Consider the following 23,116-nt stretch of genomic DNA (forward strand, 5'->3'; position numbering starts at 1 on the left):
GCCTCTTTCTGTGACTGTGTTCTTTTCTCCTATTTGTTCTTATCCTGGGCCCCATTTGGAGGGAGGACAGGTGAAGGGGTCATCATGCCCTTTCCACCACTGCGGGCTTGGGGCAGCCCCAAACATGATAGGGAAAATGTTTTGAGATCAATAAAGTTGGAATTTGGGTTGCTACAATGAACTAAAAACATTTTAATGACTGAAATAAAAAGGACTAGAAAGGTAGATTTGCCTAAGACTTAAATGAATGGGAAGAACAGGGCCACAGACTGAGTTTCATATGAAGTAGTGAAACAGGATAAAGTATGAGTTCCCCTTGGGTTCAGCAACTTCAGTAAATCAATTACAACTGTTAGAAATTTAACTATTTCAGTTTAAATTATGTAAGCAGATCTCTTCCCTCTAGGGGAACAATGAAAGAAAGGGTGACGGTATATGTAACACTGAGTGTCTTGGAGCACATTTAGTCCTGGTCTAAGGTCTCCTGTGAGGATTCAGATGTCTTACCTTATGACATGTGTGCAGATATAGCTCAATCCTCTCCCAAAGCAACAAAACTCCAAGTATCTGTAAAAGCAAAGAAGAAAGATGGAGTTATTTTAAAATTACTAAGTTGTTGTCCAAAGCACTATTCTATAGCTCAAAATGCCTTTTATGGCCAGATACCATATTTACTTCATGCTACACCTGTATTTTAGCCTATGGAAGCTTGCCATGCTGTTCTTCTGCCTGAAAAAAAACTCTCTTCAAACCACTGACCCTTCAAACCAGATTAAAGAACACCTCCTAATCGTACTGTTTATCAGCACTACAAGGATTCACTATTATTTCCTCTGGGGTTTAATAATAATTACCACACTGATGCCCTTCCTAAGTTCCTGCCCATTTCTTTTCCCTATAATGGACTTAATTCTTGGTATTACTTACAGTGGACTCACTTTCATGAGAATAAAGGTCAGGTGCCAGCCCTTCCAGGAGTAACTTCAAAGCTCTTTCCCAGGGAAACAATATTGACGATATAACTGCCATTTACACTGGTATATGCTCAGTAAATCTAAGATCTGAGCTGGGCATGGTGGCGCACACCTGTACTCTCAGCACTCAAGAAGATCACTGAGTTTGAGGCCAGCCTGGGCTACATAGTGAGTTCAAAGCCAGCCCGAACTACAGAGTGTGACCCTGTCTAAAAAAACAAAAAAGAAAAAAGAAATCTAAGATTTAAATCTAAATCTAGCCAGTCATCAAGTCAGAATGAAGATGGAAGTTGAAAAGTGGAGTCCTCTGATGCTTGGGATATTAATGACAGGCTGAATGACATGGCTTACCTTTTTAATAAAATAATTTCATGTACATGTTTTCGTTTGTTCTTTACTCAGCCCTATTAGGTATCATTTTGTTAAACATTTTGATCATTCTCATTTGAGAAAGGAGAAAACTAAGAGAAGAGTTATACAACTTGACCAGGACTGTGATATAATAATGATGAAGCTGGAAAAGAACTGAGATTTCCTTTCTTTTTCACAGCTGTTCTGATTGCATTTATTCAAAAAGAAGTACAGTAGAGTAGAAAGTCTGTTAAAGTGCAACTACTTTATTAGACACTGGAGCTCACACTCACCTTAGAAGCTAACAATAGCATTCTGTGCTGATTGTGTATGAAAATGGTACAATTCAGCCCACAGTTTGGCCTCCAGCACATACTTCTGCATTTTCTTGACTAAAAAGAGAAGTTCCTAATCGGTCTCTCTGCCTTTAGACACTCTCTACACCACAACTTCCAGAATGACTTTCTTAAATAACAGCCTCATTTATGTGAGCGTCTCAGTCTTACTTTCTAGCCCTTCCAAAATTTGTCACAAGACATATTTCCTCATTCTTCTTCATTCTGCTCTACATGCTGAGAGAACTGACCTGTTCCTGTGAACAAGACATTTCATGTTTCTGTGTCATTACTACTTTCTTATGATGTACACCCTCAGTCCAGAAATGGTCTTCCCCATTCATACTACCAAATTCATCATCTCTTCAAGATCCTACTCTTCTAAGAGATCTTATTTAATCCTGTTTCTTCTCAGAACTCCTGCAGAACTTCATTTAGACCTCCCTAATGGTAATTATAATATTCCATTTGTGTTATTTTTGTGTATGACTTAGTTGCCTACTAGATTCTAAACACTCAGTGAATGAATAGTTGTAACTTTTTGTCTCATATGTATCTCTATGGAGTACCCTGCATGAAAACAGAAACTACATGTTTTACTGACTTCTATACACTTAGTACTTGTCACAATGTACTTATATAATAATACATTTTGTTTAAAGAAAAAATGAATGCAAATGGAAATAGATAATAGGGTTTAGTTGTTTTGTGTCAGATAGGAAATCAGTTGGGACACAGAATGGTGAAATCAGAAAAAAATCTTCTTGGGGTCAAGGATTTAACCCAGCGGCACCACACCTGCCTTGCAAGCTCAAGGTCCTGAGTTTGATCCCCAGTACCAACAAGAAAAAAAAAAAAGAAAGAAAAGAAAAAATGTTCTCTGTGTATAAATGGGCACAGAAAAACTATTAAATTATTAAAGTTATCTTCCCATTAAGTTCCCCATTTCCACAGACTTTTCTCTTGCATGGTATAAATTCTCATGCTACCCTACATACCATCCCAGGCAATAGAAGCAGGGTCACATTATTGCCAAAAGACTTTTGCTAAGATGTACCTTGCACCTGGGCTAGTTGACCAACTTGTGTACAGTAGAATAGTTTTTATTTTCAAGGCCCAGAAAGACTGCTGATATGAAGCCATGAGTATCTAAAATGACAACACTGAGTGAACCCCTGGACAGACTATGAAACAGAAGAATAGAGAAAAGATGTCCTACCACCCTTTCAAAAAGGCAAATCAGTCAGATATATCCTGTAAGAGCATTAGCCTTTTCCCCTGCTGCCCATACCTTGTGCATAAAAGGCAAGAAGTTGACATAAACCCCAACTCTATTAAGACTACAGTGATCACAGATGGCTCCCAAAGCCATTTAGATACTATTCCACAGGTAGGAGTACCTCACAGGGCTATTCAGGAAAGAGAAATAGGAAGCATTACTCACCAATAACAACGAAGTGTAGACAGTCAGTATCCCAAATAAACTCAGCATTAGAATGGACCAGAAGAACCAGGCTCCTGTTACTAGAAAAACGACCCTGAAAAAAAGTGTTTCAATCCTTAAAATACAGCAGAAATCAGAGTAACATCTGCATCAAATATGGGGAGGAGACCAGACTAGAAGAGGGATAAGAAAATGGAAGGACATAAGAAAAGCACTTTGTGAAGACATCTATGAAAGCTTTGGAGATAATTTCTTGAATTTCAACTTTGTCCTATAGGCAGTGTGTCCATCAGTGTGCTGTCTATAAGTGGTAGGATTTTTTAAAAGTTATTAAGAACATGTCTTCAAAAAATATGTCCTCTTTAAAATATAATAAAGAAATTCTTTAATAGCAAAAGAGAAAAGAGTCATCCCATAAATTTGCTGCCTTATCAAAACTAATAATTTCTATTTTGTCAGTTTCCTTATCCATGTGCACATATATTTTCTTACATAATTGCAATAATAACTACATATTAATTGCTCTGTTCTGTGTAAGAGAACAGGGTCCTTTAAAAACACTCCTGATTATTTTGTTCCTGAAGTACTGCAGGAAAGAAAATTGCTAACAATTTATTAAGAGTAACAATGTTATTTTTGGTGTAGGTGTTATATGTCAAAGAACTTTTCTTTTCGAGGTAACAGAAATTATTTCCTGTCCATATAAGAGAAATGCAAATTAAAACAACACTGGCATATCATCCTACTTCAGAAAGAATGGCTGTCATTCAGAAATCAAATAATAACAAATGCTGGTGTGACTGGAGCGGGGCCAGGGACAAGGAAGGGAGTTTTCTACATTGTTGGTAGGAGTATAAACTGGTAAAACCACTATGCAAATCAATGGGGAGATTCTTCAGAAAACTAAATATTCCATTCAACCCAGCTATTCTCTCTCTACGTATCTTCCCCAAAGAGTTAAAGATATCATATTATAGGGCCAGGGATTTAGCTCAGTGGTTTCGCTGCCTGCTGCATAAGTGCAAGGACCTGAGTTCGATCCCTGGTACCAAAAAAAATAAGATATCATATTATAGTAATACATGCATATTGTGTTTATAGCAGCACAATTCATAATAGCTAAATCTTGGAAGTGGTCTATATGTCCATCAGTGGATAAAGAAAGTATATTTATACACAATGGAGTACTTTTCTGCCATAAAGAAGGATAAACTTGAGTCACTGTAGGAAAATGCATGTACCTTTGTAACGGCAGACTTACAGTCCACAGTGTGGCAGCTCTTAGAGGTATAGCAAGATCAGGCCGCCTTTTTCCTTTCACCCTTGTCTCTGATCTTCAATAAATGTAGCTACTTACTACCTACCATCAGGTGTACACTTGACAATTCTTTCCTTGTCATACCAAGAACTGGACTATTTTGTGCCCACTCAACTAGTCAAGCTAGGAGGACTTTACCTTGGAAATCCTCACTGGACAATGAGCCAAGGGACTTTGTTGCACAGCAGCCCAGAAACCTCGCTAGACATCAAAGGCATCAGGAACCCAGAGAATTTTGGAGACCTCAGCAGAAGTGAGCAAGCAGACAACTCAGTCAGCAAAGAAGTTACAGATGTTCAGCAGTGCAAGGGAAAAATGAGTAGATTCTCTGAGGATCCGGAAGTTTGCTGATGGTTTCCATACCCTAAGAGTGGCTTTGGATGTGACCTGGTGAGATGTCCAATTCATCCTCATTTTTTGTTCCACAGCAGCAGAAATGAAATGGATTATAAAGGAGGCTGCAAAGCAGGCCAATGATGAAGTCTTTGCAGCTTCACTCTCTGAGGATCAGCCAACTGTGGCATTATTTGGTCCTCAGGAAGGGCCTGAGTGGAATTAAAACACAGAGGGTGGAGAAACTAAACAAAAGTTATATTTTAGTTGGTATGCAACAAGGGATGCCCCAAACCTGTGAACTATGATAAGCTCAGGTCTGTTAGTCAAGGCCCCAGTGAGAACTCAGTTGCTTTTCAGCTTTGACATGAAGAGGGGATCATGGGAGATTCTGGTCAGAGCTCAGAAGGACAGAAGACTGACAGAAATCTGGCCAGTAAAGACCAGGCTTGGGAGCTTTCTACTAGGAAGAAAGACTGAATTGGCTGTTAGACTCCAGACAATGTGTTGTGCCTTGGCAGAAAGTCTGTCTGCATTTTGCTCATGTCCAGAGACTGCCTGAGACTGAGATTAAGATTGATGGACTAATTAATGTGGCAGAAGAAATTTCAAGACAATATAATGTTAAGGCAATAGCTACTGTTGGGGGCTTTTAGCCAGATTTATGTTGAGACTCAAGAGCAAAGAGCCCACCAAAATGATTTAAAACAGTTTGAGTTTGGCCATAAAGGAAGCTCAGAACTGTGTAGAACTGTGTAGAACCAGCCTACAAGCTCGATCCTGACAAAGAGTGTCGAGGATGAAAGATAAAGAGACACAGAATCAGGTTAAAATCTGGAGGGCCAGGGGGCTCTTGTCTCCCGTTGACATAGAACCCTACATGACTGGCACAATTTGGCTTTATTCACTTAGTCACAGGTACAAGCAATTAGAGTTATACAGGATTCATCTGTCTCCCTCCCTCTGTGGTACTTGTCTGGGTAAACCACAGGACTTTTACTTTTCCTTGCAGCATGTCAGCACACTTGCATGCCCTCTTTGTTAGTGCTCACAGAGGAGGCCAATTAGGCCTCAATCTTTCCATCTGGTCCCCTACAGAGCTGTAGCCTGGAAAGATGGAGCAGAGGAGATCTTAATTACTGAGAAAGAACAGGAAAATAAAAAGATGGCCTGAGGTCATTACAAAAAAACAGCAAGACTCCACCCATTGCAGCCTCCAAAATACAAAAGTGAAGGGCCAGGGATTTAGCTCAGTGGTTTGGACACCTGCCTCACAAGCACAAGGTCCTGAGTTCGATCCCCGGTACAAAAAAAGAAAAAGAAGAAGGAAAAGTGAAAGTGAAAGGCTTTGCTTTAAGAAGAGAGCTCCAGAGCACCATGTTCCAGAATGGCAGCTTCCTAGGGAAGTTGTTCCTTGGGATCTAATTCATAGGCACTGTACTCCTACAGCTGAAAGAGAAAGAAGCCTGGCTACTGCTCCAGCTGGTGGCAGATCTTGTCATCATCTACATGGTGTTGGTTTTAGGTTCATGCAGAATGCAAGAGATGTGGGGTCAGGAAGGCTTCCACCCAGATTTCAGAAGAAGGCCTGGGAGGCCAGGCAGTATGCCCCTGAGAGGGCAATGCGTAAAGCTGTGAGTGTGAAACCAAAGGTGCAGAAGTTTGGAAAAGCCAGGAGGGTAGATCATCTGAAGAAAACTGCAAGGAGGGAACAGAGGTAGCTCCAGAGAAAAGCCATGGGAGGCAAAGTCACTCCCGTGCCTTAGGAGCAGAGCCACACAAGCCCTTTGGAGTTCACAGCTTTCCACAGATTGCAGGATGCTAGAAGTGAAATTATGGGATTTAATATTTGCCCTCCTAGATTTTGGACTTGCTTTGGTCCCATTCCTTTGTATCCCCCTATTTATAACTTTTAGAATGGAAATGCCCATCTTGTGCCATTGAATGCTAGAAAGGTTTAACTTTCTTTTCATTTGTACAGGGGCTTGCAGCTAAAAATTTGTCTTAAATCTCAAAAGAGACTTTGGACTTGGTCTTTTGAGCAATACTGAAACTTTTAGGACTTTGGAAACTCTTAGAGATAGACTAAATGCTTTTTTGCCCAACAAGATATGCATGAGTCTCTAGGGTGCTGGAGCAGAATGTTATGGCTTGTGTTTAGATGTTCCCTCAAAGCCTCCTTCCTAGGTGGGGCTTTTTCTGGGGTGGCCGGATCTAGAGTGTGTGGCATTGGGATTGATTCATGGAGCAATGCTAGGCTCAAGGTCACTAGGATTAAGGGTGTGAGTGCTACCACTCTAAGTGGCCTAGTTAAGATAAAAGGGGCACAAAGACACTGTTAAGGTCTCTTGTTGCTTTTGCTACCATCTGGCCACCATGAACTTTTTCTCCTCTGCAAGGTCTGTCTGCCAAGCCACTCTGCCATACAGCCAGCTGATTATGACTAAATAAACCTTTCCTCCTTTTAACTTTGGGTGTCAGTTATTTTGTCTCAGCAATGAGAGAAAAGTAACTAAGACATGTACTTTAAAGAAAAACTGCAAAACACAAGCCCAGTTTATTTACTTTCTTTCTTCTAAAACAGCAAACCTGGGCAAATTCTTTTCAGCTACAAATGGCTCTGCTCATTCCCTCTTACTTGCAAATGGTTCACTTTCACCCATGAGTGGACCATCCTTGTGGGATTTTTCACAGGAATAGACCATTATCTCACTAGGGTTGGGCTATCCTCTCCCACCCACTAAGGCTGTAGTTTATCTAATTCCACAGATTTCCACCTTCTGAAACACATAAAGGATTCTTAGTTCCCAACTGTATTGTTTCTCATTTCCTTGTGCACCTGCACTCCACTCTTGACTCTACCTCTAATAAACCTTTCTCATCCATATTTTACTGATGTGTCCTGAAAATTCTTTTTCCATGACAGGAGTAGGCAAACCTCCGTATGTATTTTAAAGGAGTTGGTTAAGTTCTTTATTTCAGCCTCAGGGATCTTCAGAAGGCAGCCCAACCATCAGGAAAGTGTTGCCTAATACAACATCTCACAACACTATTAACCACTTCTTTCGTCATTAAGATACAGGAAACAGTTGGATTCACCTCTCCAGGGTAAAATTGAAACTGCCTGAAACACCAGAAGATGAAGAAGGACTATGAACTTCATACACCTGAGAACCAATAGACAACCTCAAGTTTGGGGGTTTTTTGTTTTATTTCAGAAAACACCAACCACTCTGATGAACCAGATGGATAAAAAAGTTTCCTCCTTCTAAGTAGATTGTGTGAATAGTCTCACTATTGTCTTGTTTACCACACTACTAAAATAATAGTTGTGCTTGAGTCATAAAAACGCCATAACCAAATACATCTGAGTTCACTCTGGTTTATAAACAATTAATTGTCTTGTGTGTGTTTGTCCATTCATTTGTCCAATTTGTGCTAATGACCAGTTGCAATACCTACAGCTGTTTTGAGTTCCACAATTTTTTCTTAGTTTTGCCTTTTTTGGGATCTCCATGGAAAACAGTTTATATAGGTTAAAATATTTCTGTCTACAACTTAAAATGGCTTATAGGTAAAATAAGTGTCATTAAATTTAAGGACATGCTTCTATCCAAGTTGCCAGTCAATCAAAATGATGTCAAGACTGGTTGCTGTCTGTAGAACAACTTGGGAATCTTTCACTGGTCAAAAAATAATGTGCTAATTGTTATGACTGGTTCTCACAGGTCATCTAAAAACAAAAGATGTTCTGATTAAGATAACTAAAAGGGGACTCCTTGGGCTTGAGAAAACTGCTGAACAAGACTCCCCTTGATAAATAAAGAAAGAGTTAGAGGCCAGGGATTTAGCTCAGTGGTTTTGCTGCCTGCTGCGCAAGCCCAAGGACCCAAGTTCGATCCTCGGTACCAAACAAAGAAAAAAAAAAATCCTCCCAAAATTTTGGGCCGAGAATTTAGCTCAGTGGTTCCACTGCCTGCCTCGCAAGCACAACGTCCCGTGTTCGATCCCTGGTACAAAAAAAAAAAGCTGCCTGCAAACATTTATTCCTGTATTTATTCACTAATGGGATCCCCAATAATTTCCATAAACTTATGGAAGACACAGCCCAGTAAACATTGCTAAACACCTTATTGTAAGGGCTGGGGATATAGCTCAGTGGCACCATGCCTGTCTGGCAAATGCAAGGTCCTGAGTTTGCTCCCCAGTACTAAATAAATAAACACATTATTGGAATATATTTACACTTTTACCATCTCCAGTTTAAGATTTGTTTTTTTAATTAATTTTATTTTATTGGTACATTTTAGGTATATAATATAATGATATTCATCATTGGAAATTTGCACCTTTACAAAATCTCTCTTGGTTCTTATTTTTCCCCCTTTCCCTGCCTTCCCTTCAACTCCTCCATCCCTCCCTATTTACAAAGACTTTGTTTCCATTTTTTCATTTTCTCATATTAATTCCATTCCCTTCTTTCCTTTCCCCTACCCCTCCCACTTCCCCTTCCCCTTCGCCTCTTTTCTTCCTATATCACATTATCTACTATACCTTTTAGTCCTTATTTACACTCTCAGTTTCTCACACTACAGAAACCATTCAGTATTTTCACGTGTGTCCTATTTATTTCACTGAAGAGTATGGCCTCAATGTGCATCCACTTAGCTATAAATGTCTCTAATTTCTCATTTTTTATGGCTGAGTAGTACTCCATTTAAAAAAAAAACATTTTCTTCATCCAGTCTCCAGCCGATGGGCATTTGGGCTGTTTCCAAGTTTTAGCTATCACAAACTGTGCTGCTATGAACATGGGTGCACATATATCACTGTGGTATGATTCTTTTAATTCTTTGGAGAAGATACCCAGCAGGAGAATAGCTGGGTCAAATGGGACTTCCAGTCCTAGTTCTTTGAGGTATCTCCATACTGATTTCCACAGTGGTTGCACCAGTCTGCACTCCCACCAGCACTGGAGCAATGTTCCTCTTTCCCCACAGCCCTGCCAGCATTTGTTATTGGTTGATTTCATGATAGCAGCCATTCTTTCTAAGGTGAGGTTGAATCTCAGCGTTGTTTTCATTTGCATCTCTCGAATGACCAGTGGTGTTGAATATTTTTTTCATATGTTTATTTGCTATTTCTACTTCTTTGGCTGAGAAATGTCTTTGTTCATTTCAGATGCCCAGTTTTGGACTGGGTCTTTAAATTTGGGGGGTCTGATTTGTTTAAATTCTTTATAGATTCTAGCTAGTGGACCTTTGTCTGAGGAACACTAGGTGAACATTTTTTCCCACATTGCCAGTTGTCTCTTCACTCTGTTGGTGGTTTCTCTTGCTGTGCAGAAGCTTTTTAGTAAGAAGAGATCACACTTGTTGATTGTTTGTGCTAGTTCACGGGCAACTGAAGTTTTGTTCATAAAATCTTTTCCTACACCAATGTCTTCAAGAGTTCTACCTAACCTCTGTTAAAGCCAGTTCAGCACTTCTGTTTTAATATTTAGATCTTTAATCCAATTTGATTTTATTTTACTGCATGGCAAGAGATACAGGTCTAGTTTTAATCTTTGGCAAGTTGAAACCCAATTTTTCCAGCACCATTTATTAAAGAGGCTATCCTTCCTCCAGTGAGGGTGTTTGGCTCCTTTGTCAAAGATGAGGTGGCTGTATGTGCCTGGAGTTGTTTCTGCATCTTCTAATCTGTTCCTCTGATCCTCAAGTATGTTTCTTTGCCAGTACCATGCTGTTTTTATCAGAGTACCTTTGTAGTAGTTTCAAGGTGGGGATTGTGATACCCCTTACCTTGTCTTTATTGCCTAGAATTGCTTTTGCTATTCTAGGTCTCTTCTGATTCCAAATGAATTTTTGGATTGTTTTTCTCAAGGTCTGTAAAGTATGCTGCTGGGATTTCAATTGAGATTGCATTGAATCTATATAGCAGTTTTGGAAGTATGGCCATTTTCACTACGTTGATCCTTCCTACCCAGGAGTAGGGGGATATCTTTCCATTTTCTGATATCATCTTCAATCTCTTTTCAGAGTGCTATAGTTTTTAGAGAAGAGTCCAGTTTAAGATTTGTGTAGGTAAAACAGTAAGGTTTTGTTATTAAAGATGCTCTTGGTACAAAACTAAAAAAAAGATCAGGCCAAGAAGAATTGAGAATGCACCCAGAGGCTGGAGGCAAGTGTACAGCTTTATTACATCAGAGGACTGATCAGGGATTTCTCTACAAAGCAATCAGCCCAGAGCTGGCAATGAGCAGGGTTTATAGGGATCAAGGGAAGAGGGGCATGGATACAGAAGCAAGGCACTTAACATCAGTTCATTGGTTGAGGAAGCTACACTTAGTTTACATGATTGGATAGAAAAGTACACAGAAGTTCATCTCATTTACTGCGGGAAAGTAGGGATTACATCATCTTGAGGGTACAGACATTTACTGAGAACAAAAGACAATGAAGGAGGACATGTTTTAGGTGTGGGAGGGGTATGTGCTGGGAGTGGCTCTTTGTCAGTTAGGTCAGCTAGCAGCAGGAAAAAACGTTTTGCTCAGAAATCGTTTTTTCCAGCTCACCTTGAAACCATAATGTTAAGTGAAATGAATCAACACACGAGCTTAAGTAGTGCATGGTTTCTCTCAAATGAGGAACTCAAGATAAAATAAAGAGTAAAATAAAAGATTGATAATGGGAAATAGGGAGATAATTCTTTTCCAAAAGGGAAAAGGATCAACAGATAGAGCGGGTAGGTAGAGAAAGGAAGGGGGATGAGAAAAAGAATTAAGATGTGTTATGTATATGTGCCAACTCCTCACAAGGATCATAATCATTATGTACTCCAAACATGTACTAATAAAAATTAAAACTAAAAATAAAATAAAATCGCTGACTAGTAACCTTAAATACATCTGCAAAGTCTCTCTTGCCATCTAATACAACATCACCACTAGTGTGACATGAGGACAAAGTCACAGGGGCCAGAATTCTGCTCATGCTTGTACACACACACCTCCCATTCTTCTACCGGTGAAGAAAATGTGTTATGTGAACATAACTATCAATCTTAAGCTAGAAGAATGAACATCACTCAGTCATGATAAAGGAACTTTATGTCCTTTCTTGGGGAATGAGTTGGTGTGTTTTCAGTTGTATGAGTGATAATTTCATCATGTTAGATAGAAGGAAGGATGGTTAATGAAAGTGTGCATAGATACCAAGGTGACAATTGGAGGACTGAGGTGGTGTACTAACTGGGTCAAGTTTAGCTGAACTGAAACTACATTTCTCAGAATTTTATTCCAGTATATGATTGAGATAGGACTTGCTATGTTGTCCAGGCTGTCCTTGAACTCACGACTCTTCTGCCTCAGCCTACCAAGCATCTGGGACTACAGGAATGTACCATTGTTTCTGGCTTTGATACCCTTTTTAATAGAAATTCTTAATTTTTGTCCATCTGAACATGTTAAGAACAATTATTTAGAAGTTTGTGCCTGATACCTCAGTTGTTTACATTTGCTATCAGTTACCTAGAGTTGCTAATATCCTTTTTGTTATCCATTGCTTCTAGCACTAATATGGCTTATCTTCGCCTAACTGTTAGACATTGTATATTTAAAAACTGTGCAAGTAGCTTGGCATGGTGGCACATGCCTATAATCCCCGCACTCTGGGAAGCTGATGCAAGCTTATCATAAATTCAAGCCTAGTCTGGGCAACTGAGTGACTTAGTGAGACCTTGACTCAAAATTAAAAAAAGAAAAAAGAGTGGGGGATGTAGCTCAGTGTAAGGGGCCTGCATTCAATCCCTAGTAGTGGAAAAAAATTTGTGTAAGTAATTTGAGACATTGAATTACTTTATATCCACTCAGAGGAGGATTTCTGACAGATAACTAGAGATATTAGCAAATCTCTTTTTTTCTTTTTACACTGCTGAGGATTTAATCCAGGGCCTCATGCATAGTACACAGGGATCTACACAGAGCTATATCTCCAAGCTGGAAATTTTATCTACTTTAATCCAGTTTCATTCATTTATGTTTCCTGTATGTTAGCTGCTGCTTCTAAAGAAAATTCACCTCAAATACCAAGCTGTGTCTCTAGATTTACTTCTTTTTTATCTTTACTTTTTACTAGTACAAGTTTGCAGTAGTACATAATGATTACATCCCTTGTGGGGAGTTGGTACATATAGACAACACTCCTTTCAACTTCTTCCCCTTTTCTATCTCCCCACTCTCTCCATCTCTTGACGAATTTCTATTTTTACTTTTCTGAGGAATCTCCATACTGATTTTCATAGTAGTTGTATCAATTTATACTCCCACCATCAATGTAGAGGGTTCCCTTTTTCCCCTGCAACCTCACTATATTTATTATTTGATTTTTTGATGATGGCCATTCTTTCTGCAGTAAGATGGTATCTCAGTGTTGTTTTAATTTGCATTTTCTTTTCTTTTCTTTTTGGTACCGGGGATCGAACTTGGGACCTTGTGCTTACAAGGCAGGTGCTGGAATCACTGAGCTATATCCCCAGTCCTTAATTTGCATTTTTAATGGCCAGAGATGTTGAACATTTTTTCATGTGATTTTTGGCCATTTGTACTTCTTCTGAGAGGGGTCTATTCATTTCAGTTGCCCGTTTTTAATTTGATTTTTTTATTTTTGGAGGTCTAAAGTTTTTTAGTTCTTTATATATTCTAAGTATTAGTCCTCTGAAGAATAACTGGAAAAATTTTTTTCTCATTGTGCATGTTGTCTCTTTACTCTGTCAGTTGTTTCTGTTAGTTGTGCAGAAGCTATTAATTTGGTAGGGTCCCATTTGTCAATTCTTGATGTTAGTTCTTGTGCATTTGGGTTTAAATCTGGGACTTCGATGATACTTGCTTTGCTCATGTTGCCTAAGATTACTTTTGCTATTCTGGGTCTCTTCTGATTCCATATAAATTTCTAGGATTGTTTTTGGGAAGAAAGCTATTGGTATTTTGATTGGAATTCCACTATATCTGTGTATCAGTTTTGGAAGTATAGCCATTTTGACAATATTGGTTGTCTATCCAAGAACGGTAGATATCTTTTCATTTTCTGATATCCTCCTTAATCACCTTTTTCTAAGTGCTATAATTTTTGTTTTAGAGGTCTTTCACTTCCTTGGTTAGATTAATTCCTAAGTATTTAATTTTTCTTCATGCTATTGTAAATGGTATTGTTTCCTAATTTCTTTCTTTTTTTTATTTTTAACAGTTTGGATACTTCTCTGTATTTTGATTGACAAATGCATAAATGCACATAAGTATTACAAATAAAAGCCGGGACTGCCAGGAATATCAAAAAAAAGTCCATATTCATCACAGGTTGGACCAGATGTCTTTTTTCTATGACTAAGATTTTCCCCCTTTTCGAGTATTTAGTCACCTTACTATTATTTAAAATAAGTGATTCTATGCTATAGTGTTAACTCAAGCTAAAAAAAAAATTACAGCATTAGGATAGTTCCAAAAACAGTGGAAATTCATTTTACCTGAAACTTGCTATTTAAATGACATATCAAAGACAAAAACCCAAAAATGCAAAATACAGTTCTCTGATGGCCTTGAACTTGCAGTGATCCTCCTGCCTCAGCCTCCCAAGTGCTAGGATCACAGGTATGCTCCACCACACCTGGCCCAAAACAGAATTCTTAGTAGGTCATGGTGAGATCCTTTTCAAGCTCCAGAGCAGTTTCTTTGAGGGCTGGATCCACTGCCCAGTTGACTTTATTCCCCAAAATGAGGTTCTGGAGCACATGTTGAATAACTGCAGCAATCTGTATCTCCCTCTGTAGGCTTTGTTTCATGGTCTTTATCTTGTCCGAATTTTCCATACTGGCCAACTCCTCTTTCTGTTTCTTCTTCTCAGTTTGTATTTCTAAAAGCTTACTTTCTGAAGCTTGTTTTAATTGAAATCTCTTCTTTCTAACATCAAGTAGTTTTTCTTCTAATTCCCAAGATTCCTGCTGTAATTTCATTACTGATTTATTTAGCTTTAATACTTCTTTCATGGTATCCATGAGCACACTGTTCCCAGTGTTAATTTTTTCCAGGTCGTTTTTAAGTGCAGCTGAAAGTTGCATCCTGCTCAATGCAAGACTTTTCATTTCCAAGGCAATTTTTACCTCTTCAATTTCATTTTGCAGGTCTTCAAATTTAGCTTCAATTTGTTTTTCTTGGTTTTGTTCTGGAGTTTTTTCTTCATTTGCATCAATCATCGACTTATATTCTAAGAGTTGTTGTTTTGTTTGTGCTCTCAGCCTGAACAGCAGCGCCATGTGGTCCTTGCTGCGGGGTCCGAGGATGCCACCCCTGGAGGCTTCTCCGCCTGCTGCTCCATCGCTGGCTGGGCAGCGCCAAGAGAGCCCTAATTTCTTTCTCAGTGAGTTTGTTATTGGTGTACAAGAATGCTATTGATTTTTCTTTTTTTCTTTTTTTTGGGGGGGCACCGGGGATCGAACTCGGGACCTCGCACTTGCAAGGCAGGCGCCAGAACCACTGAGCTAAATCCCTGGGCCAATGCTATTGATTTTTGTGTGATTTTGTATCCTGCTACACTACTTGTCTTAGTTACTTTTCTCATTGCTGAGACAAAATATCTGACACCTAAGGTTAAAGGACGAAAGGTTTATTTGGCTTACAGTTTGTAGAGGTTTCTGTCCATAATCTGCAAGGCAGGGTGGCATGGCAGAAGGACACTGCATAGAAGAAATAGTCCATGGCAAAGCAGGTTAGGCAGAAGACAGCCAGCAGTGAAGTAGCAACTAGCAAGCAACAATAGCAGTTTCTTTCTGCCCCTCTTACATTCTATCGAGTTTACCCAGCTTAGAGCAGGTTCCAAATTAATCAGTGGACTAATTTTGTAATCACATACCTTTAATCCCAGAATCACACATTCTAGGTCAGCCACCTCTGAAAAAGCCTCACCTATGACTGACTGCATGAGGCTTTGAGGGGACGTCTAGATACAAGCCATAACACTTCTGAATTTGGTTATTAATTCTAGGAATCTTTAGGTGGAATTTTTGTGGATCTTCTATGTAGAGGATCATGTCATCTGAAAATAATGATAATTTAACTTCTTCTTTTCCTACATATTTCTCTTTTATTTATTTCTTCTGCCTGATTGTTCTGATTAATGTTTCGAGTACTTTATTGAACAGGAGTGGTGATAGTAGATGTCCTTGTCTTGTTTCTGATTTTAGAGAAAAAGTGTTCAGGTTTTCCCCAATTTAATATGATGTTAGGCATTGGTTTGTCACAAATGGCTTTTATCAGACTGAGACAAAGTCCTTCTAACCCTATTTTCCCCATGGTTTTCATCATGAATGGATGCTGGATTTTGTCAAAGATTTTTTCTTATCATCTAATTTTAAAAGAGAAAGATAACTTTGGATTATGTGGGTAAGCCCAATATAATCAAATGAGCTCTTAAAAATCAGAAGAGGAAGGCAGAGAATAGTGATAGAAGGGAAATGAGAGAAATCTGAAGTATGGAAAGAACTTTACCCATAACTTCTAGCTTGAAGGTGGAATAGGCCTCAAACTAAGAATCAAACATTGGCCTCTAGAAAATGAAGATAATCCCCAGCTGACAATAGCTACAGAAACAGGGACTTCAGTCTTACAAACACAAAGTACTGGGTTCTGACGATAACCTGAATGAATCTGGATGTGGACTGTCACTCAGAACCTCCAAGGAGAAGCTCAGGCCAGTTTGCGCTTTGATTTCAGCCTTTGGTGACCCTAAGCAGAGTATCCAACTGAGTATGCCTCACTTCTGACCTACACAACTGTGAGATAATACATGGGTATCGTTTAAGGCTGCTAAATTTGTGGCAATTTGCTAAATCAGCAATGAAAAATTATCTATGTAACTTATTTGTTGTTTTAGAACCTGCTGGAGCTCTCTTTTATATATACCACCTCTATTTTATGATGGAATGCTGCCATAGGGATTCTCCTTGCTACTGAGTATGTATGTTTACATAACTATGCATTTCAGAAATAGAGAATTAATGATAAGATGGTTTTGGGCACCAACAAGGCTCACTGTGAAGATAAGCCCAAGCCCAAGGCTCCACTGATCACCTGATATCCAAAAGCTCCTGGTCTGACTGATGAGTCACAATGGTGTTTTGGGATCTCCCGGAATTGTGTATCAGTTCAGAGTCAAGTGTTCAGCCATTTCCCAAATTCTTCCTCAATGCATACCCACCCTTGTAAATGGCCAGAGGTTCCTTGGGGAGAACTAGGTGGAAAAATGAAGTCAAACGCTTTTGGCCAGGTAGCTGGGTCCTTCTCCAAAGTTTTCCCTTCATGAAGAGCTTTTGAGTCTGCTTTGGAATTTGTAGAGGAGCCATACTCTATTGTGGTGATTCAATTCAGACTTTTCTTTATGAGAACAAGATTTTCTACAGATAAAAATCTAAGTAAGATTTTAGTAGCTGCCTATCTATTTCAGTTTTAGGGACACTGTAATCAGCGAGCCAATGTCAAATGTCTTCAGTCAGCTCATTCTTACTATTTGTATCAGCTCTGCTGAACATTGTGGTAACCATGCTCATCTTGGTCCCTATAACCCAGGAACCCCTATCCATCCTAGTGAATTCAGAGAGTTTGGTTTGACGGCAAGACTTCTGAGTGCAATCCCTCTACTACTGAAAGTAGTCATTGTAAGCTTATTTCACTAAAGTGTTCTATGGAGGCAACTACTTGGTCAGCCAAAGCCTTAGCTTCCATATGTATTTGAGCACAGTATCTATAAGTGATAAGTAAATATTTTACCACTGCATGCTACAAACAACCACTGTCTCCTTTACCACTGGAAATTGGCCCTTTAAATCTTAAACGTAATCAAATCAGAGAACTAATTCTAGATAATGCAGAATCAACTTAAAGCACCTATCCTTAAGGTTCTATTCCTCTAGAACTGTTACTGATAACTATTATAAATCTCACAATAAAACAAATAACCCAATTAAAAATTACCAAAGGACTTGCATAGACATTTCTCCAAAGAAAATATACTAATGGCCAATATGAAGAGATGTTTACCATTAGAGCTATAAAAGGAGGGAAGAAAGGAAAGAGAAGGGAAAATGGGAGAGAGAGGAAAAGTGATAGTTGCTAGGCATTCAGGGGATGGGTGGGTCATTGTTTAATGGATGCAGAATTTCATTTTCAATTTTGTAAAATGAAAAGATTTCTATAACTGGATGATGTTGGTTACAAATAATGTATAAGTACTTAACCACTCAACTGTACAATTAAATACTGAGATGGTAAATTTTATGTTATGTGCATTGTACTACAATTTAAAATAATTTTTCAAAATGCATTAAAACTTCAAAAACAAAAAAACCCAATGACTGTATCTCTAAGGGTTTGATCAGAGCAGAACCACTATGAGTGATACAGAATAAGAGATCTATCACAAGGATTAGCTTTTATAAAATTATGGGAACTTACAGAAAAATCTGTGCAAGAGGTTGTTTCCCCTACATCTGGTATTGGGCCTTAAGTGACTGTATGTTAGTCAGGCTGTGATTCAGGAAAAAAAGTTGCAGATGACGTAGAAAGACCAAGGACAAACTAAAACCTCCACAGATGAACTGAAACTCACAAAGACAAATTCAACCCTGCAACTGACCTTCATCACCTCTAGCCTTGATGGCATGGGAAACCTATAGAATCTAGCACTCTTTGCCACAGAGTTGAATAAAAACTTGGTTCAAGGCTCAACAGAGTAAGAGATCTTGTGGAAGTTGGGGAAGTTGCAGATTCAGGTGGTTCTCACAAGCACAAGATAAATTTGTAGATCAGAAATAATGTATGTGTGCTGCCAGCTTATTACCCTTCAACCTGCAAAGCTGCTGTCTCATTTCTGCTTCCCAAGTTTTGAGCCAATTTCTCTTGAAATTGCAACCATGCAGGGAAGAGAAACGAAGATACTGCTTAGGTAAGTTGACAACAAAACAGATACATAAAGCCACAGAATTAAGAACTTCAAGCAGAATAAAAATAAAGAAAACCATATCCATGGGTACCATAATAAAATTGTTAAAAACTAAATGCAAAGAAAATTTTAAAGCAGGAAGATAAAAAGACAGATTACCTTCAAGAGAACAAAAAATAGACTGACAGCAAACTTCTCAAGAGAGAAAAACCAAGATATTAGAATAAGAAATTCAAAGGGCTAAAAGAAAAAAAAACTACCAAATTAGAATTCTATGCCTATCTAAGATACCCTTCAAGGACAAAGATGAAATGAAGCCACTATCATAAAAATAGAAATGAAGAAACTGACACTGACAGATTCTCATCAAAGGATATTCTAGGGGGTATATTTTATGCAAAAAAATGATCTTAGATGAAAGATTAGAGATGCACAATAAAATAAAAAGCAGTAAAAAAGGTAAATACTTAGGTCAGTGATGGTAAACCTTTTAGAGCTTTCAATAACAAACAGCTGGCTGCGGCATGGGTACCATACATTTGCCACTATTCACTTAGGTCAATCTAAATGCATATTAGCTATGCAAAACAACAATAATAATGTCATATATAGCTTAAAATGTATATAAGATTAAGATATATGATGATAATGGTTTATAAGTCAAAAGGAGGTAAGTGAGGTTATTGTATTATCCAGGGAAAAAGTTAATATATGAATTAATATTAGAGTTTGATGAGTCAAATAATATATTGTAATTCCAAAGAATATAAAAAGATAATGAGAGTGACTAGGATAGTAAATGTGGGTAAACTTTCCAACTAAAAAGAAGGGAAAATCAGGAACAAGACAAGGATTCCACTCTCACCACTCTTACTCAATCTAGTTCTTCAAATTTTAGCCAGAACAACTAAGCAAGAGGAAATAATGTAAGAGATACAAATAGGAGAGGAAGAAATCAAATTATCTTTCTTTCCATGATATGATCCTGTACTTAGAAGACCCTCAGGCTCTACCAAAAGACTTTTAGAGATGATTATGAATTCAGCAATGTAACAGGAGATAAATCAACATAAAAAAATTAATAGCTTTATTATATGCCAATAATGGCCTAGCTAAGAAAAAAATTAGAAAACAATTCTACTCACAATAACTTCAGAAAAAATACCTAGCTCAGGGTAGAACCTCAGGGTAGCTCAGTGGTAAAGCACTTGCCTAGCATGCACAAGGTCCTGGGTTCAACCCCAAATACCAAAGAAAAAAATACCTAGGGATCATCTAACCAAGGAAGTAGAAGACCACTACAATGAAAACTCAGAACACTAACAAAAGAAATTGAAAAGATACTAGAAGATTGAAAGATCTCCATATTCATAGGTTAGTAGAATTAACATTTCAACATGGTTATATTACCAAAAGTGATCTATACAGGTAATGAAACATCCATCATAATGCCAATGACATTCTTCACAAAACTAGAAAAAACAATCCTGAATTCAAAATACAAAAGATCCAGAATACCCAAAGCAATTCTAAGGAAAAAGACCAAGACTGGAGGCATCACAATATCTAATTTCAAAGCCACAGTAATAAAATACTACAATATACTTTGTAGTAATACTACAAAGCCACAGTAATAAAACCAGTATGACAGGTACACAAAAATAAACACATAGATCAATTGGAACAGAATAGAGAACACTGAAACAAACCCATGCAACCACAGCCATCTGATTCTGGAGAAATACATGTCAAAGAAAAGACAGCCTCTTTAACAAATGATGCTGGGAAAATTGGGTATCTACTTGTAGAAGCCTGAAACTCCATCCCTATCTCTCAACTTGTACAAAAATCAATTCAAAATGGGTCAAAGACCTATGCATAAGACCTGAAACTTTGAAACTGATAAAAGAAAACATATGGGAAACACTTGAAGCCATAGGCACTGGCAATGATTTCATAAATAGGACTCTACTAGTACAAGAAATAGTAGCAAGAATCAACAAATGGGACTACATCATATTAAAAAGTTTCTGCACAGCAAGAAAAACAGCTAGCAAATAGAAGACACTGCTTACACAGTGGGAGAAAATCTTACTAGCTACTCTTATAACAGAAGATTAATATCTAGAATACATGATGAATTTTAAAGACCTAACACCAAAAACTCAAATAGTCCAGTCAATAAATAGGCAAATTGAATTGAATAGACATATCTCAAAAGAAAAAGTACAAATGGTCAACGAGTATATGAAAAAAATATTTAACGTCTAAAAATATTTAACATCTTCCCATTAGGGAAATACAAATCAAAACTACAGCGAGATTACATTTCAGCCCAGTCAGAATCCCTATAATCAAGATACAAAAAATCAAAACAAAAAACAATAAATAATGGTGAGGACGCAGCGGGGAAAGGACCCCTTCTGCACTGCTGGTAGGAATGTTAATTAGTATAGCCACTATAGAAATCAGTATGAAAGTTTCCCCAAAAACTAAAAATAGAGCTACCCTTTTATCCAACAATATACCACTCCAAAGCAATTAAAGTCAGCATACTATAGAGATACCTGCATAACCATGTTTTTTGTGGCACAATTCACAATAACCAAGATATGAAACAAGCGCAGGTGCTCATCAACAGATGAATGGATAAAGAAAACGTGGTGTATATACACAATGGAGTATTATTCAGCCATAAGGAAGAATGAAATTCTGTCATTTGAAGAAAAATGGATGGACCTACACCATATGTTGAGCAAAATAAGCCAGACTCAGAAAGACAAATATCACACATTTCCCCTAATATGTGGACTCTTAAAAAATTACAAGAAAGTAGAAAGGAGACTGTTATTAAACAAGAGGAAGGGAATAAGGGGGACGAAGTATAAGGATGGGGTAATGGCAGGATGGATATGAAAGAAATATATTCAATGAACCCCCCCCCGAAAATGTGGAACTAGGGAGGGTGAGGCAAGGAGGGCAGTGTATGTGGGGGGGGGGTGAAAATGATCAAAATATGCTATGTGCATGGACAAGTTTGCCAAAATAAGACTCATTAATCTGGATAGCCAATTTTAAAAAGTGAAGAGAGGTAGAAAATGAAATAATAAAAAATGTTTAGTCTGTGCAGTGTTATGCAATCATGCCATATTTAATACAGCCAAGACATATTTTATTGGCAGCCATTTTATGCCAATCCCAACATTTATAAGTAAATTTGGATAGATGTGTTATATACTGAATTTTTGAACTTTAAAATCCTTTCTCTACAAAACAAAATTTAGAATAATTCCAATAGCTTCACTGAATCATTATATTTTTCAAAAATGTGAATTAAGCTTTGTAACAATTTACTTGAAAATTTGAGAATTTAGAAGTCCTGGTATCTATCAGAAAATAGGGAAATAATTAATTTCTGTTAGCTTCTGTGTTTTCATCTGATTATTTGGGAATATAATCCCATAGCAGGGCTCTTCTACATAACATGGATAATGGGACTTGGCTACACAAATTCCAATATCTCACTAGTCTCAAAGATGGAAGCTGGTAGTTGTATATAAATGGAAATACTAAGTTTGATCACATGACACCGCATTTCTACAGGGTTTGTGATGTAGAGTTTTTACTTAAGGTATCCATCCACCCTCCCTACTGTGCCACTAGATCTATTCAACTTAAGGTACAATCCAGGTGGTCATCAGACCAAAGAGACCTTACATAATAAAGTATAAAAAGTGAAACTCACCAGTCAAAGCCGAAGTACTCATTAGAGGTTTCTATCCATGTGAAGAGCATGATCACAGAGAAGACAAATGCAACTGCCAGGAACACACAAAAGCATTGTTCTCTCTGGGAAGAGAAAGAATTTGTTAACTTAGCTCTCTTTATCCATATTACCTCAGTAATTTCTGTATACATTTCCAAAGGTCGATATACTTGCAGTGCCATAAGTGAAATAATCACTCTTATTTTTACCCCTACTGAATGCTGTATATGCCTATTTTTAGCCTTTACAGCTTTTATTACACTGACCTATAATTATGTGTTTATGTTTGTATCTGATGTCATGCTGTTTCTTCATTAAGGAAAAGAAACTTTTCTAACATCTCACTATGGCCAATACCTAACACCACTTTTGTTTGCTTTTTCTTTCTTCCACTTGCAGCACTGTGGCTTGACCCCAGGGCATGCTAGGCAAGCACTATCACTGAACTACACATATCCCCAGCCCTTTGTTAAAGTATTGAGATAGGATCTCACTAAATTGCCCAGGCTGGCCTCTAACTTGTAATACTCCTGAGTAGCTGGGCTCACAAGGCATGAGCCACCATGTCTGGCTCTACCATAGTTTCTTGAATGTAGGTGGCACTCAACAA

At 38.0% G+C, this 23,116-nt stretch overlaps 1 protein-coding gene and 1 pseudogene across 10 annotated transcripts in view; both read right to left on the reverse strand.

The window, feature by feature from the left end:
* Positions 1-23,116, reverse strand: part of Gdpd4 (glycerophosphodiester phosphodiesterase domain containing 4) — a 106,713-nt gene that overhangs the window by 66,276 nt on the left and 17,321 nt on the right. For 8 of the 10 annotated variants that reach the window (XM_087212006.1, XM_021248265.2, XM_021248267.2 and 5 more), the window contains exons 3-6: positions 22,486-22,589; positions 15,424-15,480; positions 3,105-3,198; positions 508-567 (exon numbers count right to left, since the gene is read on the reverse strand). In XM_087212006.1, the coding sequence (XP_087068132.1) occupies positions 508-567; positions 3,105-3,198; positions 15,424-15,480; positions 22,486-22,589 (315 nt within the window). The remainder of the gene's footprint in view (positions 1-507; positions 568-3,104; positions 3,199-15,423; positions 15,481-22,485; positions 22,590-23,116) is intronic. The other 2 variants (XM_021248266.2, XM_021248270.2) reach the window with 1 other exon arrangement.
* LOC106008136 (centromere protein H pseudogene) lies at positions 14,338-15,069 on the reverse strand (annotated as a pseudogene).

The sequence above is a fragment of the Heterocephalus glaber genome, unplaced genomic scaffold, assembly GCF_053883595.1.
Source record: "Heterocephalus glaber isolate CG9 unplaced genomic scaffold, H.glaber_assembly_v1.0 deba00001428, whole genome shotgun sequence".
Classification (NCBI taxonomy): Eukaryota; Metazoa; Chordata; class Mammalia; order Rodentia; family Bathyergidae; genus Heterocephalus; species Heterocephalus glaber.